General features: G+C 41.6%; 1 protein-coding gene across 2 annotated transcripts in view; it reads left to right on the top strand.

The window, feature by feature from the left end:
* DOCK1 (dedicator of cytokinesis 1) overlaps positions 1-25,141 on the top strand; it is a 319,815-nt gene that overhangs the window by 250,486 nt on the left and 44,188 nt on the right. For both annotated transcript variants that reach the window (XM_040605768.1, XM_040605769.1), the window contains exons 34-40: positions 1,440-1,525; positions 1,715-1,871; positions 5,153-5,193; positions 6,513-6,603; positions 10,724-10,843; positions 20,196-20,285; positions 22,861-22,965. In XM_040605768.1, the coding sequence (XP_040461702.1) occupies positions 1,440-1,525; positions 1,715-1,871; positions 5,153-5,193; positions 6,513-6,603; positions 10,724-10,843; positions 20,196-20,285; positions 22,861-22,965 (690 nt within the window). The remainder of the gene's footprint in view (positions 1-1,439; positions 1,526-1,714; positions 1,872-5,152; positions 5,194-6,512; positions 6,604-10,723; positions 10,844-20,195; positions 20,286-22,860; positions 22,966-25,141) is intronic.

Here is a 25,141-nt window from a genome sequence, read left to right on the forward strand (position 1 = left end):
TTGTCCGCGGTGAAAGCAAAGTAATTTTGCTTCCAGGCTTTCTGCAAGAGCCTGCCTTCCCCGGGTACAGAAAGCCCCTCTGCCGGTCGGGCACTGCCTGGCGGCTGTAACAGAGGAGCTAATGCCGTTGTCACTAATGTAGTGACATCGGTAACTTCCACCAATGAAAATAATTCATTAAAAAGTAAGAAATGCCATTATGTGACTGGTACAGCTTAAAGGTGGGGAAGGGGAAGGAAGGCTCGTGGCTTGAACAGAGCTTCGAGATGGGGTCCACAGGCTGCTGCTGTGGTCGTGGAAGTGTGTCCTCGGTCCGCAAGTATATCAAGCCGCAGACAGTCCATTCTTTTTTCATTTGTACATTATTCGCCGTTAATATTAACTGCAGAGGCAAAGTACATCTCTTGACATTTACAAAATGTTAGTACGCTCTGTTCTTGTGCAGGTGGCCCTTTGCTTCTCATCGGAATAGTTAGGGGTGGCTTAAGGAAGTCGCAGGGAAAAAACGTGAAGACAACTCTTCTGTCAATAAGCTGCAGTCTAACGGGCTCCCGTTCCCCTGCCACAGGCTCCCTGCTCACCCGGGCTCTGCGCCTGAGGTCTCTACAGCAGGTCGTGTCACTGATGGTGCAGATGCATGTGCATATTTAACTAAGAGTTAGGAATTAGATGTCTAGACCAGTTTGTTGCATAGCAGCAGGCTCTGGAGCGAGCCTTCCTCCGCTACCAGTTCGCATTCTTTCCTAACCTGGGCCCTAGGGAACATAGCAGCAAAAGGTACAGCCCTCTGTAATCGTTAAAAAGCCAGTGAATTACCCAGTTTACATTTAAAATATGATCTAATGCCCACCTAAGTTTACATTCTTTTATTGTTGCCCAAATCGAAGCATTACCCTTGTTTGAGACAGCTTTTTTCCCGTCTGCAGTGACTTTAACGGGTTTATCAAGTCGTGCCCCACTGTGATCAGTATCTGTAGGCTAAAAAGGGATGTCGGTGATGCTGGGGTGTGCATCTGGCTGAGTTGCCCAGCCTTAGTTGTTATATATCCTCACTCTTAGGCTTTCAACAGGTTTGTATTTTACTTTTGTTGCTATTACCATTATTGCAGGGGGCATTCTGTGCCTGGCTTTGTGTTGTCTTTTTCCCTGCCCTCATTCTCGTCATTAATCTCCTTACTTGCTTTTCCATAATGCAAATATTTACACTTCATTTAACAACATGACCAATGATTTCCTCAACCAAAAAGTCCTTGTAGGGCAGGAGATCATTGTGAATAGTCTGATGTCAGAGAATGCAAACTCTTAAAGTCAACCAAGCTTTAAAATAGTGGCTAAGCACCTCACCAAGATACCCAACCAATCTGTGAACCATTGAGGCTACAGCAATAAAGTGAAATATTTGCCATCTGATTATTTACGCTTGCTTTGTTTAATTATAGTTTGAAAATGAGATCATCACGAAACTGGATCATGAAGTGGAAGGAGGCAGAGGAGATGAACAGTACAAAGTGTTATTTGACAAAATGTAAGTGTTGATCAGCAGCAAGATTTATGTCACAGTAAAGTCAGGAGAGAGAGCAATTAGGCTACAAAGAACTTTGTAGCCCAGAAATAATTAAAATCTGTTAATGATGCACAATATTTAAAATTGCACACCTGAGTCGAGGGTTTTTTCTGCATGTGATTAACAAGGCAAATGTAATTGGGTTTTCAGTCTCTTGGAGCACTGCAGAAAACACAAATACCTTGCTAAGAGTGGAGAAAATTTTGTGAAACTTGTTGTCCGCTTAATGGAGAGGTTGTTGGACTACAGGACCATAATGCATGACGAGAACAAGGAGAACCGCATGAGCTGCACCGTCAACGTGCTGGTAAGCCAAGAGAAGTCACCACCCTGAAATGACTACTGCGTTCTTCTTTTTACATCTTTAACAAAAGATTTGTGTAAAACAGCGTACCTGTTGGGATTCTCATGAAAGTTTGAAATGCTTTTAGGATTTTTTCTGTTTTTCAGTGAAGGACAATCTATGAAAAAATGGGTTATTATTTCTCTAATTGATTCTAAGGAAAGATTTAAGAAAACATGTTTCAGGGCCTGATCTTTGAGGGCTGTTCATTGACTTACAAATGATGTATGAATGACTGTATGCAGACAGACACTGACATACAGAATGTTGGAGTTACAGGCAGTTTGCTACTGACATTTTCATGCATTTGCAATCCCATTTGTGTTCTGCGTATTGTTCACCTCTCATATTCACAATTTTTGAAGAAATTTGAGTGTTACTATTTCATTCACAGTAGAAAAAGCTTGGGTTTTTTTCACTGATGTGGAATTCCCTACTCTTAGTTCCAGAAATTCTGCAGTATCTATACTACAATACAAATCTTTGTCTGTTTAGGCTAGAGCTTGAAGCAGCAGAAGTTGTCCCCGTAGCACGCACATCAAGCTTTTTGGTGGAAGCATTAGAGTATGAGATTTTACTAGCACAAAATCAGCACATATATAAAAACGTCAAATTAAATTTTAGGGTCCCCAAAACACCGTACTAGCTAGATTTGATTTTTCCAATAGGAGTCAATCCCAAACCGTTAGCCACTAAGGATTCAGAGCTTTCATCCCTATATCTTTATTAAAGCTTTTATTTTGTTGAAGTACATGGGGCACAGACAGCATTTACTGTTATGTGATATGGCTGATAGATTTCATTCAGGCTGGTTTGGAAAGATCCGAGTAGTTTGTAGCTTCAGCACCTGCAAGTAATGCAAATGTCCTCAGCCTGCGTGTGTGCTCCTGTGCTGCACTGTCGCGTTAAGAAGTGAAGCAGTGCCCATTAGAATGGGAGAGAGGACAGAGGCATCAAAATCAGATATCGGGATTTTATTTTTAGGTTGTTTTTTTTTCCTCTCTGTGCACATCAAAACGCATCAGAATGTTGAGGACATGGGAAGAGAGGAGGGGCTTGGAGAGTTGTCGTCGGCTGTTGATCTAGCAAGTGCCGTTAGGTTGCCTGCTGAAAAGTCATAGCATCCTCCGGAGCAGAATTTGCATTAGAAAAGCCGGCTAGTTCACACCAAGCAAATAGGAAATTAAAAAATCACATACACCGTACACTCTGAAACATGACAACAATTTATAAAACTGGGACAATTGCCTTAGGAAGGTGAATTTATTTCTCCTTTCCTTTATCATCATACTCTGAGTCTCCCCCTAGTAATTCTCGCCATACCAGCTGCGTGGGGGACTGATGGCACACTTGGGGGTGGGTTTTGTTCTCTCTAAGTGTGTCTAACAGCATCTCATGATGCTGGCTTTTGTCATTTGCATTTTTCAAGTATTTGCAGATGATAAATTTTGTGGGTGATTTACTGCTGTCAAGTTAAATCACGGTGAGAGATCCACACGCGACCCTGCTGCTGGAGCCTGCAAGCATGGTGGGGCAGAACCTGCCTTTGGTTTCCGTAGGCGTGATTTAAAACTTCTGCTTGATTTTAAAGTGCCATTTGCCCTCCCAGGGCCAGCTCAGTCTTTTCATCATTCTCCAGGCACCTGAAGTGAAATTTATGCCTTTGTGAAAATCCAACCCAGGGCTGATATTCAGCACAATTCCCACCTGAGTTCTCAAAAGAGTTCTTAATTGGGGCTGTAACGATGCAGAGGCTTTCACAGGATTAAGTTTGCCTGTATTGACTGTAGTTTAACTCAGAGGTTTTGATATGCATTTAAGCCAGTGCTGATGTTAAAAAAAAAAAAGGGGGGGGGGGGGCGGGGGGAAAGCCCTATTTGTTGCCTCATCTGCTTGTTCTCACCCCTGATAATCCTGGCAAAAGCCAGCGTGCTGCCCAGGTAGCAGAGCAGATCCAAGGAGGGATTTTGCTGAAAGCTCACGCTCTCCCAATCCGGTTATTTTCCATCCCCACCAGTTCCTTGGCCCGTTTGCCGCAGAGCCACGTGTTGGCCTGCACAGCATGAGGGGATGTGGGAACCTGCCCCGGGGATGGGGCAGGACCAGCAGCCGCTCCTTGGAGGAGAGGGAATTGTAGCAAATGCAACATGCGATGGTGTCAACGCGCTGCCCAAGCCTCTTCCCAGCCTGGTTGATTTGGTGTTGCTTCTTGAGCTGCATCGGGAGGGCAGAATAGCTGGGAGCAATATTAGGAGAAAATGGCTTTACGTTATTGATCCACCTGACTCAGAAGTCTCTGCTGCTTTACCAAAGCAAACAAAACGCAAGTAAGAAAAAACAGCAGCGTGTGGTTCGGTTTGTCTTTTGAGTTGAACTCAAAACCAGCGAGCAGTTATGTCAGATATCCACTGAATGATCCATCCTTTCCAGCTGTGGTACGTAGATTCTGTCTTGTGTTTTGGTTCTCTTTGAAGGGAACAGTTTTGTATCAGGCTTATGCATCTGCTAGTACTGGGCTTGTGCACCTGTTAGTGGCTACTCAGACTGGTTTGATTTAGCATTGAAATATGCTTTAATTCATGAGAAGGAGAAATTTCTTTGTATCTTGTTTGCTTAGATACATTTTAACTTTTGAAGACAAACTTTAAATTAGATGCAGAAATGCCTTCAATATCTCACCCAATTTATCATATATTGCATTTACAGTATTTGTAGTGTTAACTAGTTTATCTCAAGACCGGAGGCATTCAGACATTTCTGAAGAGAGTGATGATAATGTGTGGAATATCAAACCAGATAAATAACACTAATCTAACTTTTTTATTTCCAAAGAAACCATTAGAATTCAAGAGCAGATGATATATTGCTCAACTAAGGTTTGGAGTTTTAAATCCGTAGAACAACTGTTGCTTAAAAATTATGGTTTTGTATAGTACAAAATTTCAACTGAAAATAGTTAATGATGTGTGACTTGCAAATGCCTGAAGCAAATTTCCAGCATTACTATTCTTGCAAATTCTTAACCTTTGCAATGAGACATAAGCCCTTATACAGTACATCAGGAAACATCACAGCATTAGACTTCATAAGTTAAATAACTTGTGTTCTATCACTAGAGGCAAATTTCATTTTGCAGTTTTCAGGTTGATGTTATGCAATTATGAATTTTTTATTTAGAGCATGATCTGTATACATTCCAGACTGTGAAATCAAATATTTTGTAACAAAATTATGTTGTTTTTCAGAATTTCTACAAGGAGATTGAGAGAGAAGAAATGTACATAAGGTTTGTAAACATGACCAGTGACAAACTCCGCTTGACTTACTGTAGTGTAATTGGAGAAAATTAATTTCATATTAAGAAGTCACTTGGGGGCTGGAGGGAAAGAAGTAATGAAAAAACATACCTTGACTGAACCTTAAGTACATTCAAAAGCTTATCTTCACGGAGAACAGTGTCCATCAGAATTAGTCATGAGGTTATTTTTTTTTGTCCCCCTTCCCCAGCTCCTTCAGTTATATTATGGTGAACACTGAAATACTCAGGAGTGTTGTCACACGAAGAAAATAAATAAGTCAAAAGAAAGCTGAGCAATGAAATAATTTTGCCTCCTGGCGCGGTACAAAATATGTGACTTGCAGTAAAAAGGACTATTAAATAGTATCATGACTGATACCAATTTTAAATTTAAAGCTTTTAGGAACCTTTCAAAATCTATTTTCACACAAAGTAAAAATGGTAATATGCTGTTGTGGGTTTTGTAAACCTCAGGGTTCCTAGTCCTCTATTTGTACTTCAGCTTAAAATTGGCTAGACCATTGTGCTAAAATGATGAAGCTTTTGTTTTTAATGCTATTTTAGGTATCTAAATATTATTAATGAATTCATTCTCAGATGCTTGTTACCTTTATGGAAGAATTTTCGCTTGTGAACTCGCTTCCTGTTGTTTAAATGGGTTTAATCAGTGCTTTATTTAGTTTGCAAAAAGAAAAGGAAATCTAACAAAAGGCAGGATTGGTAGCTGGGGACAAACAGGTAAGGTTGCGAGTCGTAGGTCTGCCCTGTTCAGCATCTGTATAGAGACATTTTGTTTCTCACTGTCAAACCCCACCCAAATTCTCTCCTATTTCTGTTAACAAACTTAAAATGTGTCATAATGAATGTCAAAGTTCTGTATTTTCACTGGCTTTTTCAAAATACAGTGTGAATAGTTTTGTGTTGGGTTGGTTTGGTTGTTTGTTTAAATTGTCACTAAAAAATCCCAACAAGCAAATGAAGAGAGCCCCCTTCCCAGAGACGTGATGCTATTGAAGTTAAGGAAGAAGGCATGTCTGTCTCCATAGCTGAACAATTAGAGCGATACCCTTGCACAAAATCTGTACTGGATTCATTACTCATCACAAGTCATTTATATGCATTGGAAAAAGAACACAACAGAAATGCAAATGGTCCTAAAGGTTGTCTGCACATAGAAATATGAGCATTAAATAATCCCACATATATTTAGTTGACCGAAGATACAGTTGAACCATCTTCGAAATAAATTATTTTGTAACATTTAAGAGCCAATCCATTGTAAAAACCATTGGTTCTGTTCCCTGCAGGTATCTGTACAAGCTGTGTGACTTGCACAAAGAATGTGATAACTATACAGAAGCTGCCTACACGTTACTTCTGCATGCAAAGCTTCTCAAGGTAAACACCAACATCCCTTGCAAATTCTGAAAATCCTGTTTGCAGTAACCAGTAGTAGTCCTGTTTGTCACTCTTAGAAGATCTGCATTTTCATCTAATTAACAACTGTGTGCTGCTTCTTATGTCAGTTTTATCTTTTGCACATGTATTTAATACACCCAGGAAGGCAACCCTCAGGCGTTAGTGTATGTCGGAGCGCGCTTTACTCGTCTTGATCTGAAATGGATGGAAGCATGATCAAGACTGCAAGTTATAGACTGCAAAGCTGTAATTTAAATTGCTCTTAAGTATCAAAACTATGTAATGTGTGGAAGCATCTAAACACATTTTTGTAAATCAGCTCTCTGCAGAATATTTTTTTTTCTGCAAAGGCAGTGCAAGGAAGTACTACAGACTTGTGGAGTACTCTTGGGTATCTATAAATTCAGGTTTGATTTTGAGAAATTAGAGGGAGATTCAAATGGTCTTCTTTCCAAGTTCATGTCTTTAAAAGGTACATATAATTTTAACAGAATGTTACACGGTTCATAGCACATTTAAAGAGACATAACAATACTGCTGTTCTTCAAGGAATGTCTTTGTGTAACCTGAAATATATATTAATAACATGCCATCTATACAAAGTGCATGTAAGTAAAGCATTTAAAATTTTATCACTATATAGGGTCAGTCAGAAATGTAATGAAGCCCTGATTCATAATCAGTAATCTCACTGAGAACTTTCTGGATAGATGGTGGTGTCCCTAACAAGCAGCTTGTTAACATTTTGTCACAAATGTCACAGCACATGTACCAACCATGTTCCTGACATCATCATACAGAAGGATGCCGCACTGAACGGCGGACGCTTGGGCCATGAAATTACATTTAATATAGCCTCGTCATCACCGAGTTATTAGCAGGGAATTTGATGTTCTAATTTTAAAAAGCAGCCAATATAAAAAGTAAACATCTACATTTTATAAGAATTAGCATCTTCTGAAGCATTTGCTTTAGTCCCATTCTCTTCCTTGCATCTCACCACAAGCAGAAAGAGATGCAGGGAGACCTGGATCTCTTTCTGCTTCCTTCAAGGATGGTAGTGCTCGCAGTCGTGTGGAGCAGAGTGTCAGGGACAGAATAACTGAGAACTCCATTTCCCCCTTGATCTACTTCTCATGCCAATGGTGAGCACTTGCAACCTTCTGTATTATTGCAAGCCGTCGGTATTGCTACAGAAGGTATGCTAATTGTACCCAACTTCATAAAGGAAATTTATCTCATTCTAAGCAGCGAATTGCTCTTAGCAATCTTTGGTTTGATCTAAGCAATCCCAAGAAAAATGTGAGTGTAAAATACCTATTTTGAAAAGCTGAAAAGTGGAAGGTGTTAAATACTTCTGACGGTTGCACTGGCAATTCTTCGTACCTCAAAATCAAGTAAACTCTATCCAAGCTATAATAAGACTAAATATGATGCAAAGCATAGATGTGCAATTTAAATTAAGACACTTTGAGATGTATTTACTGTTTTAAAACAAATAGAGGGTTATTACATAAGAAAACATCAGTAAGATTAATCTGGAGTGCAAAAGCACTGCAGCAATAGCTTTATTCATTACTGAAAGCACGGGCGATTGTTGCACATGGCATGCTGGATCGTATAATCATAGGATCACAGAGTGGTTTGGGCTGGAAGGGACCTCAAAGCCCACCCAGTCCCACCCCGTGCCCCCGGCAGGGCCCCCTCCCCCCAGCCCAGGCTGCCCCCAGCCCCATCCAGCCTGGCCTTGAGCACTGCCAGGGATGGGGCACCCACAGCTGCTCTGGGCAGCCTGGGCCAGCGCCTCGCCGCCCTCACGGGGAAGAGTACAGTCATTTATTTGGGAATGAAATTTTCTGTGTTGAGATGTGTACCAGGGAGGTGAAGACGTGACGCTCTGGCACCTTCCATCACACAGGCTGGTGCCGCCAGTCGTGGGTAGAAGTTGGAGTGGCTCACTGGCTCGGTGGCTATAGAGGTCTCTCTTACTCCCACGAGGGAATTCTGTAATTCTTGCTTATCACACTTGACGTGAATGAACCTTTTAGACAAGATAAAGCATTCATTCCCTTCCGCAGGTGCAGAGTTTCCTGGAAAAATGATGGAATGAACCACGCCGTAAAATATCATTCAAACTTTTACCTGTTATGTGCTTGAACTTGTTAGTCAATGTGCTTTTTGTGACTTTAAAATAGAGTTTAGCCAATTTGGGGTTTTCTTACAGAACATCTTCAGAGACCAGATGAGTATCTTAATATACTCCTCTAATTTACTGGAAAGAAATAGCCAGCTTTCTTTTCTTATAATGCAAATCCATAGAAGAGGGCAAATGTAAGGGTTTTATTTATCATCACTAAGGTTTTCATCACTAAGTGGGTGTTTGTTTCTAAATATAATTACATTATACTTTGAAACATGAAAATGCATAGATCTAGGTGTCCTGTTACTACCAGTAGTTAGTAGTGTATGGAGTTCAGTATTGCTTGAGAAGCAGTGATGTTGGGGTGTGTAACTTCAAGCAATTGAGTTTTTTGGTCAGACCTTGAGGACAGGATTTTCACCAACACTCATCCTTGACTTATATTTCATTGCGCTGATTTTAATGGGATCACATTTAGGTCAAGACTGAGAGGTTTTGAGGATTTCACCTTTAAATTTGCAAGAAGGCCATCTCTGTGGAGAGAGAGCCACCATCGTTTTCTCCAGATTGCTGCAAGCTGATGAAGAGGACGTGAGAAAAGAGGCTCTGGTTGGATTTTTAACCCATGCAGTCAGAATTAAGAAGTTCAAAACTATCAGACGATAGTGGGTTTTAGTATGCTGAAAAAAATGCTATTGCACTGTGGAGTCTGTGAAGTTTGTGTGGCTCAGAAACAACTTTCGTCTTCAAAGTTGTCTGCTTTAGCCAAACACAAATGTTTTGGCCAAATTCAGAAGTAATTATGTGAAATTTCTTAAGATATAGGAGTTAAGACTGGATGATTTAATAGTAGTTCTGTGAATAAATCTGTGAGCTGCTGACCGCTTCATGCTCTTTTTTTTCCTTTTCCTAAAGTTACACCATTTCATTTCAGTGGGCAGTCCTCCTCCTTTAGTAGCTTTGGTTTTCCAGAGGAGAAAGTGAACAGTTCTTTAATGAATTGATTTTTTTTAACTTGGTTTCTTAAGGCAGCACGTCCTATTGGAGCACCTGTGTCTGTCTCTTTTTCGGTTTATGAGCAGTTTCATTTGATTTAATGGAAGTTTATGATTTGATTTGATAGAGGTTTGTGAGTCTCTGAGGTATTATTTTCCTGCTAGCCTCATGGAAATAGACAGCGGTGGAAGGGCAGGCGAGAGTGTTAGTATCCTGTCTAGGGAAAAGGCTCCAGTATGGTCTCATCCCCAGGAAGGTCATCAGGAATGCTAGTGGGAGGAGAGGAGGGAGAGGAAGAAGAGCATTTCTCCCTTAGTGGACACCAGAATATGCAGGTGCATGGGAGAAGGATGTAGGGAATTGGGAGAAGGACGTAGGGAACTGCTTGGTCCTCTCGGGTCTAGGAGGAAATTAATTTAATATCTGTGCCTTGCTCCTCCTCCATTAGGCATTTGCTGGAAGAGCCAGAGCTACTGATTACAGACAGGCTGTATAAAGTTAGTTGTGCTTTTTCCATACCTCCAAACTTTCTCTAGGAATTTCAGCCATTTAATTTCGGTGCCTGCAGTCCTTTCCATTTGTATTGACATGTCTCAGCTTTGAGGCTTCTCTCAACACAAACCTGCAAGTGTTCACTATGCCTGCAGCAGGTTGTACCCATCAGCAGGCCAAGGTCAGTCTCATCAAACTCACCCAGGAGAGGAAGCCACCTTAAGAAGCTTCCTTCCAGCTGATAGCTGTAATTAGCCTCCAATTACAGCATTCAAATAAATGGTCCTTGCGCCCAAGGAATCAAAGCACACAACTGCAGAAAAAAAACAAAACAAAACACCGTTGTGGGTGCATTAGCTGTGGTACCACTCTTTACATTAAAAATGTGTCTTTTATTTAGGCTCGTTTTACTGACGTATTTTGTAACTTTTTATTTGCTTTCACTTTTCCCCTCTTTCTTGTATGCTTTAGTGGTCAGAAGAAGCATGTGCAGCACACCTTACCCAGCGGGATGGATACCAGGCTGCGACTCAAGGACAGTTGAAAGACCAACTATATCAAGAAATTATCCATTACTTTGACAAGGGCAAGGTAAAAAGGGAAGAGAAAAGTCCAAATATGTTTCATGTCTTTTCTCTCTAACTTATACGTTGAATAGTAAACAGTTTACATCCAGTGACCTTCAGGGAGCTTTAAACTTGCTGTAAGTTATTTGGAGTGCTTTATGTAAACGGTACACCAGCTAGCACTTAAAGATAATGTACTAAACGAAAAGTAAAAAGAAATCAATGGTACATTTCTAACTGCTGTGTTAAGGGTGAATATATGTGCGTCTGATGGCCACAGAGAAAATAAAAAAGAGATGCATGAAGTTTGGGGGACTGACTTTTTCTGGCAATTACAATAGGTAATGCAATCCTTCAGCTACCCTTGTGTTTTTTTCTCGTGTATGCAAAATAATTCATCAGCGAATGGTTGTCTGTGGTTCGCATCGTAAGAAGGCGGAAGTATTCTCAAATGAGAATATTTCATTGCACTTGCATCTTTTATTGCAAGGTGGATTTACATTCAGCGTTGCACAGTGGGAAGGTGAGAGTCCTGGTGTTACCTGTCCACAGAGATGAGGGGGCTTGACTTGGTAGACAGAGGGTTGTAGGCATGTGTCAGTGTTTGGATATTTCAGGCACAAAATGTTTAAATATAGAAGTAGAAATGCCTTTGTCAGAATATTTCAGAACCTTAAGCTTGAGTTCTGAAAAGCGGTCTTTGTTGCATAAATGTAATGCAAACATAAATGTCATTTTCTGGTAGAACTAGAGTATTATCCAACCAGCTCCTGTTTTCCAATCAAGTTTTTAGCAGAATCAGATGAGTATGTTGATAGAAACTTTGCTTAAAAGGTCAAATTTTATCCCTTATCTTAATGCAGCATTTTAGAAGTTGTTAATAAATGATGCTAAAAATATTGTCATTCCAGGCTGTGACAGATTTAATGATTTAATAGTACTTGTGAGTGTACAGCCCGCGTGGGGCTGGGACCGTGTGGGTGCCGCGGTGCCTGTGCCGGGGGTAGTGTTGGTTCCCACAGCACGTGGCTGCTGCCCACAAAGCTTTTACTAACCCTTTAACAGTGGGTAAGGAGAACCTCGCTAGGATTAGGGTCATAGCTGATTTAAAAGGATATTTTAATATTACGTTCCTCTCTGGAAAGGAAAACCCAGGAGTCGCATGTTTTTATTTTGTTGGTTTACATCTTTATGGCTTCACAGTTAGTTTTTTATGGTGCTAGCATACAAGCGGTGGGAATTGTTCTTCCGAGCACCAGGCCAGTGCATTTTAGCTGTAAATTAAAAGCTGCAGCGTCCTTGACATCTATATTGAAAACAGCCTGTCTTAAAGTTGCACCCACCCATTTCTGCTGATAGCGCTAATGAGCTGTTTATATAAACAGCAGGCAAAATACCTGCTGCTCACTTTTCAGCCTGCACCACATTACACAGCACGGCATCCACGCTTGAGAGACCGTTGTTAGACTGAATAACCAGTCTTAATTTTTTTCAGATTTTACAACTAGAAATGAGAGAAGGCTCTACCTGCTTGCGAAAGAAATAGCAGTGGAAATGCTGTGTTTTCCTTTCCCCTCATAGTTAGATTAAACAACTGAATCTTCATTATTCCAAAAATTTTCAGTGAGCAATGATATCAAAGGGACCGCTGTGATTCTGTATTCCTATTCCTCTGCACAACTCAGGTCCCCGGGACTGCTGTGTGATTATTTTGTGTGCGTGTGAGGAGATGATTCATTTTCAAAGCACTCTTCCCTAGTTACAGATATTTTCTGGTCACTCAAGTTGGTGATAGTAGATCAAGAATAGATAGAAAAACAACTTTTCGTATTGTTCAATGAAAAGGAAAAAAGAAAATCAATAGACACTGAGAATATGACCATCTTACATGAATTTTCAAATGTCAGGAAGCTTGAAGTTGAGGGTTTCACTGTAGAATTAAGGTAATCCTCTCATTTGGGATGTTCTGACACTAGTTTAAATCAACTTCTTACATTTACGTATGCAGTTTGCAAATGTAGTCCAGCAGCTACTTTGGCTATGCTGTTCCATGATCTGCAACACATCAGTAACACATATTTAGAAGACTCTACTGATACAGTCTGGTACACTAAAGCAGTTAATCTTTTTCTGTACCATAATCACCCAGCTGTGTCTCTGCCTGGCAATTCACTTTGGGTTAATGGCACTACTTTGCTTTCTGTTCCCATAAAGTTAACAAGAGATGTCAAAAGAAGGTCACTTTACCCTGGACATCTGCAGGGCTACGTCCAGGCTTTTAGAGAAACTCAGGAGTTTGGTTCTGAAGTTGCTGTGAGGCTGTGCCTCCTCCACTCCAGCCTGCCTGATGGGCAGCTGTGGACTTGAGAAGAGGACACTTAGTTTTAAAACATTGGCTTTTGGTTTGGGGTTTGTTGTTTTTTTTTGTGCTCTTGAAGGATTGTGTCGTTCAGCCTCTCAAAAATCACGATCCCTTTCTCTTAGCAGAGTAATTTCCCAGGGGAAAACGCATGGTGCACTTCTCAAGGGAAGATCAACCATGAGGCTTATACCCTAAATATTAGCATTCATGGTGGGATGAATTTAGAGGATGGTATAATCCTCCATACACAAACTGGAATGGAACGGACCTCTCACTTCTAGACCAGAAGTGCCTGAGAAATTCGTAATTTAATAGTACGGAGTGTGGGCTTGCACTGAAAGCAGGAGTGTGGGCATCTCGTTTTGCCTGAGAACAGACTGCTACCCTTCACCGTGAATATCCCTGTTATTTATAGTCTGAGATCCATTCAGAATTCTTCATTTTGCTTTCTATTTTTTAATATAGTATTCTTAGGAAACTCTCTTTTTCACTTATGTTTGACTTTTGGTCCTTAAACCAGTCTTCTGTAAAGCTGAAGTACACCTTTCACCTTTAGTAAATCAGCATTTTCAGATGAAACTTCTGCATTTTGCTGCACTTCTACTTTATGGATTTGACTCCTTGTTAGTAATACTTCCCATTACTCTTCTAAGCTCTTTGTTTCCAAAAGTACATGTTGTTACTTCCAAGTTTCCCTTGTATAGGCATAGTTTTCTCTCCTGGATCATTATTCTTCACTGCGTTGCACTTTCCAGTCTCATCTCCATCTCTCTTGGCTTTTGCCCTTAAAAGCTTTATCCTCACGCTTAGCACGGCAGCCTGACCTATCCTTTGAACTGCTCAGAAGTGTTCGCTCTTTCTCTGTTTTGCTGAAGCTTTGTAATTTTCAACAAAGCCCTTAATCCAGGGACTTTACTCAAAATTGGTGGGTTGGAGTATCTCAGGACGAGAAGGAAAAATAGTGGTGTAAATAAAGCAGCGAGGGAAGAGGGTGACATTTTGCCTGTGTGGAGCAGTTGGTGTTAGTCAACGCTAACGAACTACTGAAGCCAAGAAATACCGGGTGTCATTGACACCGATAAGATATTATTTTTAAACAGGCTTGTGTTGTCTCTGGAGCTGTAAAGGAAACGGCAGCATTCTAACTCCTGCACGGTAAAACGTACAAACAGCAATGTGTTTCAAGTTTGCCAGTGGATGCCGCAGTCTATAAATCAGTACATGTTTTTCACTGCTCCTTCATAAATTGAAAGTGTTGGTCTAGCGGAAAAAAAAAATAAATAAACAAATGCACACTGCTTATTTATTTCTGCTTCTCCTTCCTCCTCCCTCCCCTGCCCCCCGCCCCAAAAAAAAAAGAAAAAAGAAAAAAAGGAAAAAAAGGAAAATATTCGAAAGTACACGGTAAATGCTATGCTTTGGCTTAAAATGTCTTTTTTTCCGGCTCATGGGATAGCATCAAATGGCTTTTTCTTTCATCTAACAAGATAGTGGTGAAATTCACCTGTCTGCCAAAAATCCGTGCGAGGCTCGTATCCAGCTCGTATGCCATGTCAGATCGTAAGCCCGTCCTGAGAGCTGTGAAGGACAGAGGCAGTCTTCAGAGAGGAAAGATACGGTGTTTGAGCATGTTCCAAATGAATATAGCAAGTTGTTTTGAAGGGTTCCGACCATGGCTGTATCTTACACATCTTGAACGCAATACTAGCGATACAGATATACTGTGGTTTAACATTTTATGTGAAGTGTTAAGCTTACATGGTGGTTAATTAACAATTATCTGAAATTTAAACAGCTTGGAACGTCCCTCGTACATCAGAATATTACATGATAATATTCTTACTCTGGACTATTTCATTTTTACTGACTGTTAGCTCAGCAGGAGCTAAGAAATATCCCAAGATCCTTCTTTGCTGCTATTAAAGAACCTGAAATACTGAATTGGATGCTGCGGTTCTTTCTGGACAGCAAGCAATCCAGCTTCAAAAATAAATTAAATTGCTAGGGTTTCCCTGAAAAGATCTCCTTCTACATCCTCAATGTCTTTCCATAACAATTTACAGCTCATGTCTACACAACTAAATTTAGTCTATACACATTTTTCTTACGCCTTCAGTATAAAAGAAGCATTTTCCTGCCGCTGTCACCAGCCTCTCTCCCTGGTACACTCTCCAGATAAATCGTTTCTCACATTAATGAGTTGTACACCGTACAAATCCTGTGTAGTAGCTCCCCGTACAGCTCATTCCTCCAGAAGACCTGCCATGTCCTGGGCAAACCTGGGCAACCTTCCAAGGCAGGAAATCTGCGAAGCAGCAGATTGGGAGTTATTGATCTTCAAGAATATAGATTTCATTTATCAGGATACTTTGCTGCAGCCGTGCTGTCCTCACCTGAATAAATTTGCTCTGTAGTAAACAGAGAAAATTTCCAGAGGGTTTTTCAGTGGGGATTTTAAACACATGGTTCCTGCATCTGTTATGATGTTGGGAAAATAACTGCCTTTGGTTTACTGTTGGGTGATGTTGCAGGTGGTGTGGTCCAGCTGAACAAAGGGTGGGGTGACAAGCCGGGTAGGGAGGGGACCTGTGGACCTCTGGAGTTCAGGGCACTTGACGTTTTACAATTGCAGCTTGGCATTGTTCCTCCGGAGGACGGAACCAGACCATTGGATCTCCAAATAGAGATGTTGGAGCGGAGTGGGGCTTTTAAGAGGTAGTAGCAACAAAAAGTAGGTGCTTTTCTCTAAGACAGATCCTGTGGCTGGAGAGGGGCCAGGTTAGAGACTGGCGAAAATTGTCAGAATCTTTTTCCCATAGTGGGGCTCTTTCATCATCTATTTGCAATACAACAGAAAAAGAGTAGTTTCATCTCATAGCTATACCTGAAAGTGTTCCATTAAAAATAATGTGACCGAATATGAGCAGCATAACTTCTAAGCTAACTCGTAAAGAATTTTTAGAGTAATTCCAGTAATTTAAACCAGAAACAAATGTTCATACTATTTGTTTTTTACCTGTTCATCTCCACTTACAGGTAGGGGAATGGGTACTAGGAATGCTAGGATTGTGTGATTACTGTGTGTGTATTGTAGATTAACTAAATCTGTATCATATTTAATTTGAGGATTTATTTTTTTAGGTTTTGAAACATTTATAAAATTCATTATTAATATTCAGTAACATCTAAAGAGTTTGTTCACACTGGGGGAAGCACAACACAAACGCAGCCTCCGCGGCGGTGTGTTTACAGTCTCTACTGACAGGGTTGGGAGGGGGGAAAAAATATATCAGGATTTAGTTTTGCTGAAGTCGTCAGTAGCAGTGCTGTGCTACCTATGGGGCTTGACGTGTACACAGTACCTTTGACGGCACTGGTCTGGTTTTAGAATCACAGAATGGTTTGGGCTGGAAGGGACCTCAAAGCCCACCCAGTCCCACCCCGTGCCCCGGGCAGGGCCCCCTCCCCCCAGCCCAGGCTGCCCCCAGCCCCATCCAGCCTGGCCTTGAGCACTGCCAGGGATGGGGCACCCACAGCTGCTCTGGGCAGCCTGGGCCAGCGCCTCGCCGCCCTCACGGGGAACAATTTCTGCCTCACAGCTCATCTACATCTCCCCTCTCCCAGCTTAAGGCCATTCCCCCTTGGCCTGTCACCACGTGCCCACGTACAAAGCCCCTCTCCAGCTTCTTGCCGGCCCCTGTAGGTGCTGGGAGCTGCTCTAAGGTCTCCCCGGAGCCTTCTCCTCCCCAGGCTGAGCAGCCCCAGCTCTCCTGGTTTCCATAGCAGAGGGGCTCCAGCCCCCTGACCATCTCCGTGGCCTCCTCTGGACCTGTTCCAACAGGTCCATGTCTGTCTTGAGGTTATGATGGGCTCCAGGACATCACAGCAGTGTAGATGACAGTCCAGGATGGGCTCGCTGTCGTGTGACCCTTGAGCTGCAAAGCCGCGGTGGCATGATGGCACTCACGCGGAGCAGTACCAGCACGGCATTTCAGCCCCCTCAGCTCCTCTCCTCCCCTCCTCTCTCCCACTGCTAATACAGAATCCCTTGCCTCTTGATGATCGGGTGCAATTAGCTAGCGTTAAATGGCATACAGCCTTAGCACCGAGCTGGTGCTTTGAGTCGCCAGACGTGCTTTGGAAATGTGTCACGATGTCTGTGCTTATCTGGAATTCAGTGCAAGAACTGAAAGAGTTTGTTTACAGTGTCAATGCAAATCTAAAATTACTTCGACTTCCATTTATTTTCAATCTCATTCAGCTCCAAAGCTGTTTGCCTGAGATCATCTATAAATGTTTTCACAATGGAAAACAGAGTAGAAGTACTTGGATGTTGGAGAGGGACTAGTTACCTCTGGAATGCACAAACAGAGAACTGGGACAAGAAAAATTACGGTAACACCAGTTTCTTTGACATGAAAATGTGCAGAAGAGGTTAAAAAGAAAATGACAGTCAAAATGAAGAAAGGTTAAGAGATTTTGAAATGTTTTGCTTGCTGACTTACCAAACAACTGAATGTTAGTTTAGTTTCTACAAATTGCTAGTACATTGCTCTTCTGAGTCAAAATTAACTCAGCCCAGTACATGAAGTTGTACTCCATTTTAATCGAGTGCCTTAACTATTAAACTCAAGTTAATTTTTGTTTAGAAATAAAAATATGCTCTGTATCATCATTCTGGTTTAAGTAAAAATGGTTTATCTAGATAGGGATAAAAACACTCAGATTCTTCCACCTGCAAAAATTGTGTTGCAGAGCGTAGTCTGCCTTGTGATTTCCTGCAGACATGATCCCTCATTAAAGTGATTGTAATTAGTCATTCTGATGTGTTTTTCATCTTCAAGGCACTTTACAAACATAAGGTAACTTGTGCTCATTCCAGTCTTCTTCCCTAGATAAACAATATCATGAACGCTGTTGTAGAAAGGAGAAAAAAATAAAAGAGGAAGGGGTCAAACCTCACGTGGAGCCATAAGGAAAGGTCGACGGAGGTACCAGGCTCTACCCGCTGTGAGGATCCGTCACCTTTCAGCCTTAAATTAGGTCACTGCTCAGCCTCTCTTTGCCCAAGCATCTGCCCATTTGTTTTCTTTAAGACTCAAAAGCTCCTTTTCCCTTGCTCAGCCATCCCTGTGTAGTTCCTGGCACATATTTTCTCTTTACTTTGCTCCCTTACTTCAAGAGCAGAAACCTCTGGCCCGCCTCCCTGCAACCTCTTGTAACTATTTTTTCTTGTGCAGCCCCTCATCTCCTCTGCCACCAGCAGATCCCCCCGCGTTCAGGCTGCTGCTTTCCATCCCTTTCCTCTCAGTACGCTTGCACAGTTTTTCAGTCCCTCCTTTGGTTTGCAGGATGGGTGCCTTCCACTTGAAAATTAGCTCCTCGTTTCCAGGGAGGAGCAGGGACAGAGAGCAAAGCGGTGGGACCTGAGCCACGTCTTGCTTCTGTGGCATTGGCACGTTACACATGGGGGGAAGACTAGCTGAGGATTGAGCCTGGCTAAGCTCCAAATTGACAGTTTCTAGGGGGGGAAAAAGATATTCTAGGTCCCAGCCTGGCGTTTGTGCCACTAAACCACAGGTAGCTGTGCCCAGCCTGACTCCGCAGCCAGTGCTGGCAGCAGTCCCAGTCGTCCTGACAGTCATATGAACTCTTCATGTTTTGCTCTTGTTCTCAAATCAGCATCTAGAATTCAGAATTTTCCTAAAAGTCTTATTTTTTTTCTCCAAATTTTCCTGATATACTAAGAAATGTGATTTTAACTTGCAGATCAAAAGACAAACAAAATTCAAGCAACATTGATTTTGAGCTTTGAGTGGTGGGATTTCATTTGTGTGTCTTGGGGGACTTTTGGTTTTTAGGGGGTCTGGGCAGGTAAAATATTTTTTGTTTACGTGGTGCTTTAAAGCAATTGGGACTGGGGGGTCTGTACAGGATGGATGCAGGAATCAGCTGTGCGCGTGAGGGTTTCCCCAGGAGCGCCATTCCCCTTCCCTCTTCCCAGCCTCCAGCTCCCACCATCGCTGGAAGTTGTGATGCTTCATCTCAAACTCTTTGTTCCCAAGAGTGGGTGTCTTCAGGGAGCGATGGGGCAAGGTGTGTTCAGCCCTGTTCCTCACTCAGCCTTCTTTTATCCGACAGCTCTTTGCAGCTGCAGCCATCTCGGCAGGGCGAGGAACATGTGGCCTGATGCTGAGAGGAGAATTAGGTGGTGTGGACAGGGAGTTTAAGCTTCAGATGAAGGGTAATACAAACCGAATGGATTTATAATTCATTCCAAATCTCATTTGTTTAATAAAGTGAGGTCAGCAGTGCCAGTCAAACCTTGCAGCAGGGGCAGATCATCAAGTTTGTTCTTAGATAGCCTGGTGTGCTAATTTAAGCATCTTTTTGGGTTTGAGTGGTTCTTTATATTTAGAGTAGAAGAAAATGAAAAATACACATTTAAAAACATTCTTACTGCTCCTCATTAAGATTGTTAGCTTCTGAAGAGCTGAAGGATATTGTTAAATTTCTTTGGGTCAGTTGAGACGGCTGCTGAACTTCATGGTTGAAAAACAAGAGAGGAAAAAAACCAATGGAAATATAATGACTATTTGTTCAAAGCAATATCTGAGAATTGCTTGTCCTGTCTAATATAGAGTATAGGTATTAGAGGGAGAGGGAGGTGATTATAAACTACAGTCAATCAACAGCATTTATCCAGAGTCCCAGGCTCTGGGTTTCTTTGTAGGCAGGCCTACAGAGATTATTGGCCATCTAGCTGAGCTAGCAGGAATCATTTTATTTCTGAAGCAATTTGATCATTTTCCTTGATTTGCATCAAATAGAGACATGAGTGTAATGCTGCCACGGCTCTTTGGCACGTCAGATGCACAGTGTTTTCAGGCATGTGACACAATGCATTTTGTTGTGTTTGATTCAGATGTATTTTATTCCGATATTGTTGTTTAACCAAGGTATGTAATTCAGGGGTTTTGTTGTTGTTTTGTGATTTTTTTTTTTTTTTCAACAGATGTGGGAAGAGGCCATTGCCTTGGGTAAAGAACTTGCAGAACAGTATGAAAATGAAATGTTTGATTATGAACAACTCAGTGAACTGCTGGTAGGTTTTTTAATGACACAGACACTGCAACAATTTTTTCAGAGTTTAATTTCTAAGCTTTTAAAATTATATTGAAAATCTTTCTTTTGAGAGTAAAATGCAGAAGTAGATGCCTGCTTTGGCTTTGTTGGACAAATGTTGATTAACTGGCTACGACTGGAGTGCCTGAAAAAGGCTGAATTTTATTATTTTTTTTTTAGCTGAAAGAAAAATATTTCAGTAATGTTAAGCTGACTTATTTGGGGTATAAAAGGAAATTTGGGATTTAAATATAAATGGGAACATGAAAAAAATCCCCATTCTCTCTCAAGTGTCTTTCCATATTCACATTTCTTTTTTTAGGTATGAATAATCCCCAAGCATTCATGTCTAGAGTCAGTTATTTTTGCCCTGACGTTACCCATTCATTATGCCTGCACCATTTTTTTTCTCCTCCTCTTTTCCAAAGAGATAAATGGCAGCTGTCACTGTCCCTCCAAGCTTCTCAACCGTTTTCACAGGAGTGGGGACATGATTCCAGTTTGGTTCTGAAAATTCTGGACTTTCAGGGTTTTGATACATTTTACCTTTTCACTCACCAGAGTACATCATCCTTAATTTCTTTGAATTGTTTATCTGCTTTATCCCAGTCTGTCTGAGCTGGGTGTTAATACGGTGTCATTGTGCCCATTTTCTCCACTGACACTGATGCTCGGTTTGAGGGTGGCTAGGGGCCATCTCCCCGGAAGCATCTCCATCCCCATCACCCCAGAATCTCCTTTCTTGGGGAGGAAAGCATAAAGGTAAATACCACTCCTCGCAGTTTTATGGTTTCTTCACTCCTTTACATGCTCTTCATTGGTCCGTGGTTCGGTCCACCAGTTCTCCAGTGCAAAATTTATATCCCTTTCTGATGGTCCTCTATTTGTGGCATTTGAACTGGGTTTTGGATTTGCCTAACAAATCTGGAGCCTGGTTTCATGTTGGTTTTTACTGCAGGAGGTAAGTGATGTGTACCTAAAACATTCCTCCGCTGCCTAGGTGTGCCCAAAGTGCCCTCCTGGGCCTGCTGCCCACACCGCTGGCAAGGAGTTTAGCAGAGAGTATTCTTCATTTCAATATAAAAAGAATCTGGTAGAGATTGTTCCTCAGCTAGAAATGATGCTCATGTGTCAGATATGATTATTCACCAGAGGGTTGCTACTCTCAGAGTCCCTCATTTGTAATTTTCCATCTCCTTTATGCTGGCACATGGGAACATGAACAACTCTGTCGCAGAGCAAGCACCCTTTACTTACCGTCCTGTATCCATTTTTAGGAAATAAGTCTGAATTTGCACTTCACCCATTGTAGCTGATGGCCAATAATCCCGAGTCATGTGTTTTGCACCATTTCTTTTGCACAGTAGATACGGCATTGTTTACGTTGGGTGACACGATTCCAGGCAGTGGGATAAACCAGGCAGAGGTCATCTGCGTATGGAAATAAATTTCCTTCCTCTTCTAACAGGGGAGACCCAGAGCTTCCAATTCTCGCATCAGACAACTGAGTTTATCAGTTCTTTATTTTTCAGACAGGGGAAACTGAGGGAGATGTCACAGCAATTAGTGCCAGCATGCATTGGGCATTTATCCCTAATAAGGCAGAGAGCAAAATTCACACTCCCCTATGAGTCAGGTCTTGCCTACCCCACCAGAATTCCTTATTGCTGCTGCTGAGTAGCATTAGCATCCTAGCTCTTATTTCTTTCCCCCGTAATAAAATTTAAAAGTTTTTTGTTTCTTTCTGTTCTCCCTATTGTCTCTTTTATTCAAGTAATATTAAATATTAGACTCTAAGACAATTCACAAATGACAAAATAGTTTTGCTACAGGTGAACTGAGAAATATACGACAGATCTGGGTCTTTCTAGTCTTCTTGCCATTTACTGTTATCTGTCGTGTGGGAGCAGTAATAAACTTCCTCCCAAATCAGAATTCATTCTCTCACAGAAAGGACTAAAAATAAGTTAATGAACAGCTCGTCTGAAGCTGCACATTTGTTATTATTTCATCATTTGAGATAAAGAAGGATTCCTCTTCGAAAACAGATGGCATCTGACATGCGCGTATTTATTCCAAAAGTTACATTTTTCTGCAATTCTCAACTGTGTGCTTTCCGTATGCAAATAAATAGTTGTAAATATGGGGGAAAAAAGTAGTAGAAAAAATGTAATGAAATGTAACAGCTGGAAACTGAGAAGTCAGCACCATCGAGATGAGCTGGCTCCGGTGGTATGTGCTTCATCGTTCCAGTGCTTCAGCACCGGCAGTGCCCCGACCGGGAGTTCAGGCTGCCTTGCAAACGCTTGACCTTCATCAAAATGGAGATATTGGATCGGGAAAAGTGAGGTTCACCAAGATAAGGATAAAAACAATGGCTACAGAGTCTAGTATTTCAAAATATTAGCGTGTATCTGATCAAAAGGGGAAGCAAAGGGGCAAATGAAACATGGACATCTTTACGTTAGCGATACACGTAAAAGAGATCTAGATCTTAAGTATAAGGAATCTCCTTAAAGTTTAGGTCTTTAAAATTCCTCCTATTTATTTTGCAGAGAAAGCAAGCCCAGTTCTATGAAAACATTGTGAAAGTGATAAGACCAAAACCAGACTATTTTGCTGTTGGATACTACGGCCAGGGATTTCCGACATTCATAAGGGTAAGCATCCACCTTTTTCCACAGATGATAGCAAAGCTTCTTGCTTGGGAAATATCCCTCATTGTGGAGAAAGTCCATTATTGTGTGTCAGTGTGTTATTTACAGTCTAGCTAACATTTATGGTTGTTTCTTAGGTGTATAAAACAAACATTGTTTTTTCCTTTCCAGTTTCTAATATGGAATAGTTGAATTTTAGTAGAGATGCTTTTTCTTCATACATATCCAATACTTTATACTTCTTCAGGGTATGGATATACCACCCAATCCATAAATCAGGGTAATAACCAGCGCCGTCTGAAACAGTGACTTTTTTGTCTGACAGGTGCATATATATATATGTGTGTGTGTGTGTGTGTGTATGGGTATGGTAGAGAAGCCTTTTTTGTATGTGAGCATGTTTTCATGTGAGTGTCCTTTCCAGCATAATCACTAAGCTGAAGCTGAATATCAGAGATCTGTGTGATACCTTTAAAAGCAATCTTTTGCATTGATTTTCCTGAGTCATCTGTCAATTTACAGCATGTGTCACTTAGTTGGTGCCAGTAATGTAAGTCTGGCAGCATTTTAGAGTTTTTCCACTGGTTACTCCTCCCCAAGAAAGGAGATTCTGGGGTGATGGGGATGGAGTTGAATCAGTGGCTAAAGAAGCGGGGGGGGCTGGTTAACAAGTCTGAGTTGCATCTGTATCGTGATTCTTTGGACTGGGGCACTGGGCAGTCAGTGACATGGAAATAACACGTTAGCTATTTATTTATTTAGCTGCTGTGCTGCTCGTGTCTGCCTTCAGAGCTGAGGATTTTCAGTTTGGAGGGAGACTGTCTCCCTGTGGAAGAGTTACAGTCAATTAAGGCAGGTCAAGAGACAGAAGGCTAACGTTATTACTATTATTTTCAGATTATTCTCTCAGTCCAGGAGACTCAGAGAGATTTAGTCTCAGGCCAGGGGCTGGTGGTGGGTTTCCTCCTAGAAATACTCATTAGGAGATGCGTTCCTGGTTATAACTGAGTGATTCCATATTAACTCTCTCAGGTTAAGCCATAATAAACACCAGGCACAAACCCAAGCTTACGCTCAAGCCCAGCTCACTGGATAAATCCAGGGAGAGCTGATACGGCTGGCTTCGTCAGGTTACTTGTGGTCGGCTGGTCTTTCATGGCGTATTAAAATGAAGTAGGGAAAGGTTTTAAAAAATCCCAAGGAATAAAACGTGTGTACATAATCAAGTGTTCATTTGGAAAAAGCCTCCATTGCAACCAACGAACTAAAGCCCTTGTGAAGAAGCTGAAATTCTTGAATCATCCCCAAAAGCCGCAAATACATATGGCTTTCCCTACACCCTGGGATGCTGTACTACAGGTGTACTCGTACCATTTGTGCCCCCTGGGAAGTGCAACAAATTATCAGTTCTTTGTGGCTGTCAGGAATAAAGCTGGCCCCAGGGTAAGAGTGTGTTTTGCAGCACCCATTGCATGCAGCCCCTCAAACAAAAACTGGGAGATGAGCTCTCGTGTGTTAGCCCGCTGCTCGGTCTCCAGATTGGGGCTGGGCAACTCATGCCAAAGGGACCCTGAGCCTGCTGGAAGGTGGCAGGGTCACTGGTGCCCAGAGCCACCCAACGCGAGTGAAATGCAATTCTGCAACCTGGCAAAGCCGTGTGGTAGTAACAGATGTAAAGCCACGATAACGTGCAAGCTGCTGTGTGGAGCAAAAGACCGAGTCGAGAGAGATTCAATGCAGAAAACCTAAGAATTGGTTTTGCTGTTTGAAATACATGTAAAGTAATTTACATGCAATAGCTTTTCTCAAGCATCAAACAGCAAAACCTGTCTGTGGCACGTTAAGTAAAAAAACTTTAATAAGATTTCTGTAAAAGGTTTACTAACAGTTTCTTAAGCTTCACCAGGAAAAAAAAAACCATTTAATATCCAATGAGGAGTCACTGTTAAGATTGGCTAACCCTTTCCTCTAGAAAATTGTTTAATCAGTATGATATTGTAGTGAAGGAAGACTTGCATTTTCAGGAATCTTCAAAATGATGAATGTACAATAAAGTCACTGATAACTTTTCAAAGGGACGAGCTGTCAGTCACCCTGGAATTTTGTCACATGTACCGTCACTCTCAACAGAGAGCACGTTACCCCCTAGAAAGACCAGGAACATCCCGCAAGCAGGAGC

Source organism: Falco naumanni, chromosome 9 (assembly GCF_017639655.2).
Source record: "Falco naumanni isolate bFalNau1 chromosome 9, bFalNau1.pat, whole genome shotgun sequence".
Taxonomy (NCBI): domain Eukaryota; kingdom Metazoa; phylum Chordata; class Aves; order Falconiformes; family Falconidae; genus Falco; species Falco naumanni.